This window comes from Patiria miniata, unplaced genomic scaffold (assembly GCF_015706575.1).
Source record: "Patiria miniata isolate m_02_andy unplaced genomic scaffold, ASM1570657v1 HiC_scaffold_2, whole genome shotgun sequence".
In the NCBI taxonomy this organism is placed as follows: Eukaryota; Metazoa; Echinodermata; class Asteroidea; order Valvatida; family Asterinidae; genus Patiria; species Patiria miniata.
Genome location: NW_024037058.1, coordinates 10,535,680 through 10,543,840, shown reverse-complemented (window position 1 = coordinate 10,543,840; position 8,161 = coordinate 10,535,680). Strand labels below are relative to the sequence as shown.

The 8,161-nt window shown below is 37.8% G+C and overlaps 1 protein-coding gene across 1 annotated transcript; it reads right to left on the bottom strand.

The window, feature by feature from the left end:
• Positions 1 to 497: 497 nt before the first annotated feature.
• LOC119726481 lies at positions 498 to 4,043 on the bottom strand. The gene is made up of 4 exons (XM_038198189.1): positions 3,514 to 4,043; positions 2,236 to 2,351; positions 1,841 to 1,967; positions 498 to 1,300 (listed from the first exon to the last, which is right to left on the bottom strand). The coding sequence occupies exons 1-4, from the start codon at positions 3,845 to 3,847 to the stop codon at positions 1,254 to 1,256; spliced, it is 624 nt and encodes a 207-aa protein (XP_038054117.1). The 5' UTR covers positions 3,848 to 4,043; the 3' UTR covers positions 498 to 1,253.
• Between the last annotated feature and the right edge of the window lie 4,118 nt (positions 4,044 to 8,161).

Genomic DNA, 8,161 nt, shown 5'->3' with positions numbered 1-8,161 from the left:
TTTGAACAACAATATACAATACTTGCTTTAAGGTTCAGTTTGCATTTCCTTATATTTCAGTGCAATTTTCTTTTCTACAGCTCCAGTTTCAAGCTCAGACAGAACTGCATTGGCCCAGAAACTTGATGCCTTGTGTTTCATTTGATTGATTATTTCATCATTTCTGTAAACACGTTGTATCAACATACTATCTTCTTTTGCTTCAGTCATCAACACAAAGTCACAGTATTTCCTATCTGTGCAGAACAACTGACACTGAACCTGAGCATAGTAATTGTGGGTTGTTCTCAGGCTTACTTTGTCTTCGTCAACTGTGAGGCAGGTTTTCCCTTTGGATGCATATTGTGTTACAGTTAGTGATTTGTCTTTAAAGGGACACTTCACTTCCACAAGTCCTGCTCCACAACACTTGCAGTTTACATAACCATCTGGACTGGCTGCAATAAATGGGTGACTACTGGATATGCAAAGTCCAATCTTTTCCAAGTTGAAATGTCTATGTGTTCTGCGCATCTTCATCAGATATTTAGATTTTGCTACAGCTTCATGTTTTTTACCATAGGTGGTGGCTGGTGATACAAAGTCCTTATAGTAAGACATCACAGTAGCAATGATGCTATGTGTGGAGCCAGTAAGGTTCCCAGATTCATCCACGTGTTTCGTAACAGCCCCCATGTTAGAGGCAGTTATGCGCCCAACTCTGTGTTTGTGCCACATATGTGATTCTGCCTGTTGACATGTTGATTCAGCCAACCACTCTCTACTGCGACCACTACAGGCCATCTCTTTTGTCATAGCTGTGTATGTGGCTGCATCAGTACCTGCACTTTTCTTCACTTCTCTAAAGGCATCTACAACAGATGAAACTCTAATTGGTGAAGATGATGATATATCTTCATCTAATGTGGAATTTAGATGATTGATATCCGGCTTTGATGTCAATGTTGGGTGAACATGCCTTTGATGTGCTGCATATAAGAGCACTGCAGCCTTACCATTTGATATGTCAGCCAAACTATCTAAATCATAATCGCATAGCTTTCTTACTTTCTTGTTTACCACAGCGCGGGGATCAAACATGTCCCTTCGACCCTTCCTATTGTCACACATTGAAGATGACACTTTGGGTGTTTTAATGTCTTTCAGGAATGCCGATGTCTTTAATTTCTGGTTAAGATTGCTGCTGCTTGGCCTGTGCCACTGTTGAAGCTGGCTTGTGCATGACTCACTGGAACCACATTCCACTTGTTGTGTCACAAATGACAATAGTGCTGCAACGTGTTTACACATACCGCTGAGCCTAAATTTGTTAAGAGAAGGGAGATAAAAAAGAAGAACATAAAAAACAATAAACAACAGAAAACAGATTGTTGCACTTCAGCCTTTCCAAACTACACAAATTACACAATAACAGACCAATTTTGTTCAGAATGATTATTTTTCTTTCTCAATCACCATCTGTTGGTAAATGGTAAACTAATCAGCCCTCCCCTCAAAACCCCCCAAAAATTAACTTGAGTGTGACACCCTACAGCAGAAGCACACTCAGAATTTAAGAACAAATACAGCAGCTCCCTTTTGAATGGGAAATTCAACGTCAATGCCCAGTTTCAGTGATTTCAAGTTTTAGGCTTGTTAATACTTCATTCCAATTTGTGAGCAAAACTAATTTATTACCTTAAGTGTAATGGCAGATTTCACAAATGAAGAACATTTGCGGAGTTTGTGACATTCGCATGGCTTTGCATTTGTGTGAAGTGTGAACTTGTCTTTTTTTATAAAAAAAATACAGTTTGCAACTTCATATGGCCCATTTGTTATGTACGGTCATGAATCTCACCCTGCAATGCAATGACAATCTGCCTGATGTATAACACCTGTATTTTTAAATACAAGGATCCACACCATGTATGGCTGCTCATGAACTCTTGTTTGTGGTACAACCAGTCCTCGAATGTAGCTGAGCCCTGTTGAAAAAATAAGTAAATGACTTGTTAATTCCCTCATTTGTCATTTGCAGATTTAGACACTTTGTAAACATATCACACTTCAAGAATTAGTACACTGTACATTGTATACATGCACATGTACATGTAAATTTTTCCACCACACCATTCATATGTACTCAGTCAATGGTCAAGAGAAACATGTGATAAATACAGTGTACATGTAGAACAGCCCCCAAAAGAAATGTGGTTGCAATCTCCCATTCATTTTGATATTTGTCTCACCTACAATATCACTGATGTGGTGGTGTTCAACTGTGTGCACCCTGCCCCTGGAAACTGCCATGCTCCTTCCTTGACCGAGAGATTTGCTGCCATCTGTACTTATCTCAAGTTCTTTGTTTCCTGATTAGAGGAATTAGGTTTTGCAAATTAGATAGCTTTCTTAATACATGTACATGGTCGTCACGGTGATGGTCTATATGTATACATGTAAAGTAGCCTTAGTTTAGGGCCACGCTACTGGACTCCCTCCATATCAGTAGCCCTATTAACATGTGAAAAAAATCACAGGGGGAAATTTTGAGAACTAGTTTTTTCCCTTAAACTATGCGCCGTGAAATTTCACATACACTCTCACTTACCCATGCCAGGTGATTTCTCACAAAAAGTGCAATATCCTGATTTCTACTTTTCTCTTAACTCAAAATTTCTCTCCAACTTTGGAGCCAAATTTCACGAAAAGTAGAAATGAGGATATTACCCTTTTTGAGAAAGAGCACATACAAGGCATGGCATGGTATATGGTGAATACCCGGTGAAAGTGTATGTGGAATATCAGGGCTCATAGTTCCGGAAGAAGAAATATATTGTTCAAAATTTTCCCCTGTGATTCAGTGTGATTGTGTACACATGTGTTTAGGGCCAAGGATTATGGAGAGAGTCCAGTGCACTAGGCGGCTACTACTACAAGTAGTCCTAGTAACTTGGACCCAAATATCACCTTTTTAATATGGCCGTTTTCCGTGACATTTTTTTTTTGGGGGGGGGGATAAGTGTGGGAGGTCAGGGGGGTCGATGTGCAGACATTTTGTACCGCGATCCGTAGGGCTTTCACTTGAACTCTACTAGCCTATCACCCGACCATGTCCAAATATTAAAAAGGTGATATTTGGGTCCAAGTTACTTGGAATACTACTACAGTATATAAAGATGGTACATGTACATAATGTACCATTACTATACTGTACATCATGTACATGTTTGTTGCAAAATATACATGACAATTGTCAAAGGCTAACACAGTTACTCATTGGAACTTGATGCACTTTTTACCCAAATTATTATATTAAACATTTTAATAGTAAGCAAATTTAAAAAAAAAAATCATTCCAAACCATTTTTCACACTCCCAGAAATGTAAATTGTAATCATGGTAATCAGGTGATAAATCTCTAAAATCACTAAGTGTCACCGTGAGACTAGACCAGGTCAGACTAAATAATTTTCTTTGTCTTTGAACTTAAAAGACTGTAAACGTTACATCATACATGTATTAGTGACTTACGTGTCCGGAAATAATGGTTTACTTTTTCTTCTGTAATTGGTGGAAGATTTGCGGATGTACCTTCCCAGCCATCGAGAGTGAGGGGGTGAGGCAACTTAAATTGTTCTCCAAAGCGAAGCTTTCTCTCCCGGCTTTCACGTCTGCTCAGTTCTTCGTTACTGGCCGTGGGCACTATGGGGAGTCCCAACTTCAATGCATAGAACAGCCGCTTTTGCAGACAGTCTTTAGAACCGCTTTTCGGAACGTCCACTTTTGACAGAAATTCCTGCAATGTTTTCACGTCGAACTGCCTGACACATCCCCAAAGTTCTTCATCAGTGACTTCAAGGTTCATGCTGAACAAATTACTCAACTTCTTAAAACGATAAAAATAAAAATGATAATTATGGTTACACTTTCAAACTAGGCGCTCTTTGTACGTACGGGTACGACGCGACGTGACGAAAAAGTATTAACAAATTTCCTTACCAACAATTTTTCCCACTGTCCTTTGCGCGCGCATGCGCAGTGGCAAAATCGAGCTATCTGTTATAAGGCCCATGCACATTTTGTCCCACAACATGGCGTTGCGCACCTTCGCGCGTCAATTATCGAACGCGTCTGCAAGCGGTCTATTGCACGAATTAGTACCGCTCGTCCTGCGAGCGGGCAGCGCATTGTACTTATTCGTAACTTATGTGAAACGCACAGATAGTGCACTTGCGCATTGCATACGCAACTCATACGCATCTCATACGCAGAGGATGCGCTGAATTCGTTACTTGTACGCTAGATGTGCGGTCGCACATAAGTCAAAGTAATCAAAAAATTTCGACGTTTTGAGCGTACGGACGGCTGCGTATTGAAAAATTTTGATAAGGAACTCATAAGGAATTAGGATACGCAAAAGTGTGACAGGGGCTTTACATCTATTATAAGTTGTCAGATAAATTGTTTATTGTTTCTATGTATTCATGTCTATATGTTTTGATAATGTGTCTATCGAATTCAGTTCACTTTTTTTTTCTTTTTGTCAAATAGTCTTATCGCAATGGAATGCTGTGCCATACTGTTTTGTTTTTGTCGTTCACAATCTTTCTGGTCCATCGTTCAGTGTAACGTCGCGTCTAGTTTGTTTTTAACTAAACAAACAAGCCATTATTTCAGTAAAATTGATTTTCTACTTGATGATTGCAAACAAGTAACTTATACATTTCTATATGTACATTTTTTTAAAGTAGGCTACTTGAACTATGCTTGGCTGAATAAAATAACTGTAGTCTATAAACTCATAGCTATCACACTGACACACTTAACCTGCTACAAACATTGAGAACAGTCTTTTGTATATCATACAGATAAGAGAGAGCGGATTTTACAGGTAACACAATGGCGTTTATCGCATTTTTGAAAACAAAACTTCTTCATATTGAGCATCTGACCGACGTACTAAATTGACGAAGGAAAATGATATGGAGTTTAGAAATGAAAAAGTAGCTACTTTGCTCTTTGGTAGTCCAAATTTAATATAAAAAATTTGATATATATTTATAAGAAGTTATAAAATATAACTCAGGAATCCAAAATTGTTTCAAATACCGTTTTGTATAATGTTTGTTTGATTACCCTACAAGGGTTGGGCTATTTAGGTGTTTTGTTTAGGACCGGGGTGTGTGCTTAATATCCATATGTACGATGGCCGATTTTCCTGAGGAATTTTGGTTTGTTGGTAATTTACAATATGACGTCATTTAGTTACACAGCGGTAACCACAAGAAGGTGCTCTACTATATGTTTTTTCCATTATTGGTAAAAAACCCCTAAACGTTATTTCTTTGGGCCAGTACCCATCAACTTAAACAACTTTTGACACCCATACCTACCGCTAAACGGCACTTTACCAACTGTAGGGGGCACAATCATCATTTTAGTGATGTTATCCCCTTAACGTAAAATTGTTCAATCATACAAATTCTAATAAATAATAATAATATAATAATTTATGCAATAAGTAACATAATGAAAACATATAAAACGGAATATAACCAAAAGAAACAAACATAAATTAAAATAATTTATTAACAATAGTCAATATATATGATTAAAAACAATCAAACTAAGAACAGGTAGCAACACGCACAAATTCACATACAAAAAAACCCCAGATCCATACACTACAAAACATGGACAATCACCCAACAAACACCCCAACACATATATTAAAAACAAATAAAAAACAATAACATGAGGCACTCATGCAAACTTTAATACACAAAAAAAACTCAACGAAATGTTAACTCTTTCATGCAAGAATTGCAAAAAAAAAAAAGTATTCCAAAACAAAGAAATATGTGCAGAAAAGTCAAAAATTAAAAGCGGCTTCTCGCGAAAATGGCGGCCACATTAGATTCCAAGTATGCATTGTAGTTAATCAAGTGACTATGAATTTCAGTGGGTTTGAGCAGAGGAAAATCTGGTTTTGACTCACACATAGGCCTATTTCAAAAGATTAAAATATTTACACAAATTCAAATATCGAACTGACATAATATAGGTTTTCCCGGCCAATTTCCTAAAATGTTCATTCACTTCTGAAATCGGTCATTCATTTTCGTCTGAATTGGAGAATTGCTCAGAACACGCGTTTCACTTTTGCTACCAAAGTATTAGATCCCGTTTCAGTTCAATCAATTAAGTGATTTAGCAGCTCATTTCGTTTATGCTCAATCAGATTCGTTTACGAGACTTCCTTTTCGCTTTTAGAGGGCGATTTCAAACATTGGTCATTCTACAGGGTGTATCCAAAAAAAGTGGACTCTCCAAAAAGTACCCGCCAAATTTACAATTGAACATTTTCATGAAATGTTTTCGTTTGCATATGTTGGTATGGACGTCCTGCTTCGGTCCATACCAAAATTAATTGCATAATTTCATGCATGGCTGAACACAGGCCCGTTTCCGGTGGGCAAGACAATGTCCTTCCTCCAAAAAATTTAAGGGTTAAAATTGGATGAAAAGTCTTAAACTGTAATGCAAAATGTGAATTTTTGTTTTTCTCCGCCGCGATACTCAAATTAACCCTTTGTTTGCTGCTTTTTTGCACTGGGGCAATGGATGTATGGGAATGAGTCGGAGGGCCATGCGGTGGTTTACAAGTGATCACTACCCACCCGCATCCTTAGAGAGGACATTTTGAGGAGCAAGTCACATTTAATCATTTTAATACCCTGTTTTTCATCAACTTAGTCCTCGACGGTCACACTTGCGCTCTCCTTCGCATGTCGCATCAGGTGTAAAAACATGCCATGCCCCTCTGGCATGCTTGATTACAAACACATGAAAGGCTATCCATTGCCCCAGTGCAAAAAGCAGCAAACAAAGGGTTAATTTGAGTATTGCGGCGTAGAAAAACAAAAATTCACATTTTGCATTACAGTTTAAGACTTTTCATCCAATTTTAACCCTTTCATTTTTTGGAGGAAGGACATTTTATTGCCCACCGGAAAACGGGCCTGTGTTCAGCCATGCATGAAATTATGCAATTAATTTTGGTGTGGACCGAACCAGGACGTCCATACCAACATTATGCAAAAGAAAACATTTCATGAAAATGTTCAATTGTGAATTTGGTGAGTACTTTTTGGATAGTCTACTTTTTTTTGATACACCCTGTATTTCACTCTTAGTTTAATGTTATGTGATGCAATCTGCTATTTTGAATGAGAAAAACGTTCTTTTGATTGCCCATTCACGAAATTGTATGCCAGAACTCTGTGCGAAAAGGTATGCTTGCGTAAATGAATGCACAGGTAACGTAATTGGCATTCTGTTTTTCAAAATCGAATGCACAGACAATGAATACAATTGGACTTTCGTTGAATTGAAATTGGATTAAAGACGTACATTCAAATTCAGACGAAAACGAATGACCGATTTTCAGAAGTGAATGGACATTTTAGGAAATTGGCCGGGAAAACCTATATTAAAAGTTCTATTTGATTGTAAGTAAGTAATACGAAGTACCGTGTGAAGTCATTGGGCTTATATCATGCTTTCATTTTTGATAGAAAGGGAATATACCATTATTGCGCCGCGATGGTTAGGACAAAACTCTTTTGTTTTCAAATGCAACCTTAAACTGATCGAATTTAGTTTAGCGCACTATCGGTTACATATCCATAAATAAGAAAAATTTTCCTGGATCATAGTCTGAGTATCACCCGTTGTCCAACGGAACACCCCCCCCCCCCTCCACGTGAACAACGTCTAATATAATTATGTGGACAATGCAAATTGTATGCGACCTCGCGCGCCCACCAATCGGAGTCGACTTTAGAAATTATGACGTCGTTTCGATCAGAAATGTGGACAAAGCTGTTGATTGGTCAATTTGACTGACATTTTGTAATACAACAACTGGTAACGGAAATGAACCTCGGAGAAAAATAGGAAAATATATAGATTAAAAAATCTTGTTTTATAATTTAAACGATGAAAGTGATTGCCCAAAAATGAAAGGGAAACGAAAAGCATGGTAATACGTAATAAGCCCACAGACGTTCACCAATTTAAATGCGTCAACCGTCAAAAGGTTGCAAAGACTTAATTTAAGACTGCTACAAATTAAGTCTTGAATGCACCAAAACAAAATAGGATGCCCGAAAACGAC

Coding starts and splice junctions, on each gene's coding strand:
- LOC119726481 (XM_038198189.1), bottom strand. CDS start 3,847: ATGAACCTTGAAGTCACTGATGAAGAACTTTGGGGATGTGTCAGGCAG. Junction 2,352..3,513: donor AAACCATTATTTCCGGACAC/GTAAGTCACTAA, acceptor TCCTCTAATCAG/GAAACAAAGAACTTGAGATA. Junction 1,301..1,840: donor GATTGTCATTGCATTGCAGG/GTGAGATTCATG, acceptor TAACAAATTTAG/GCTCAGCGGTATGTGTAAAC.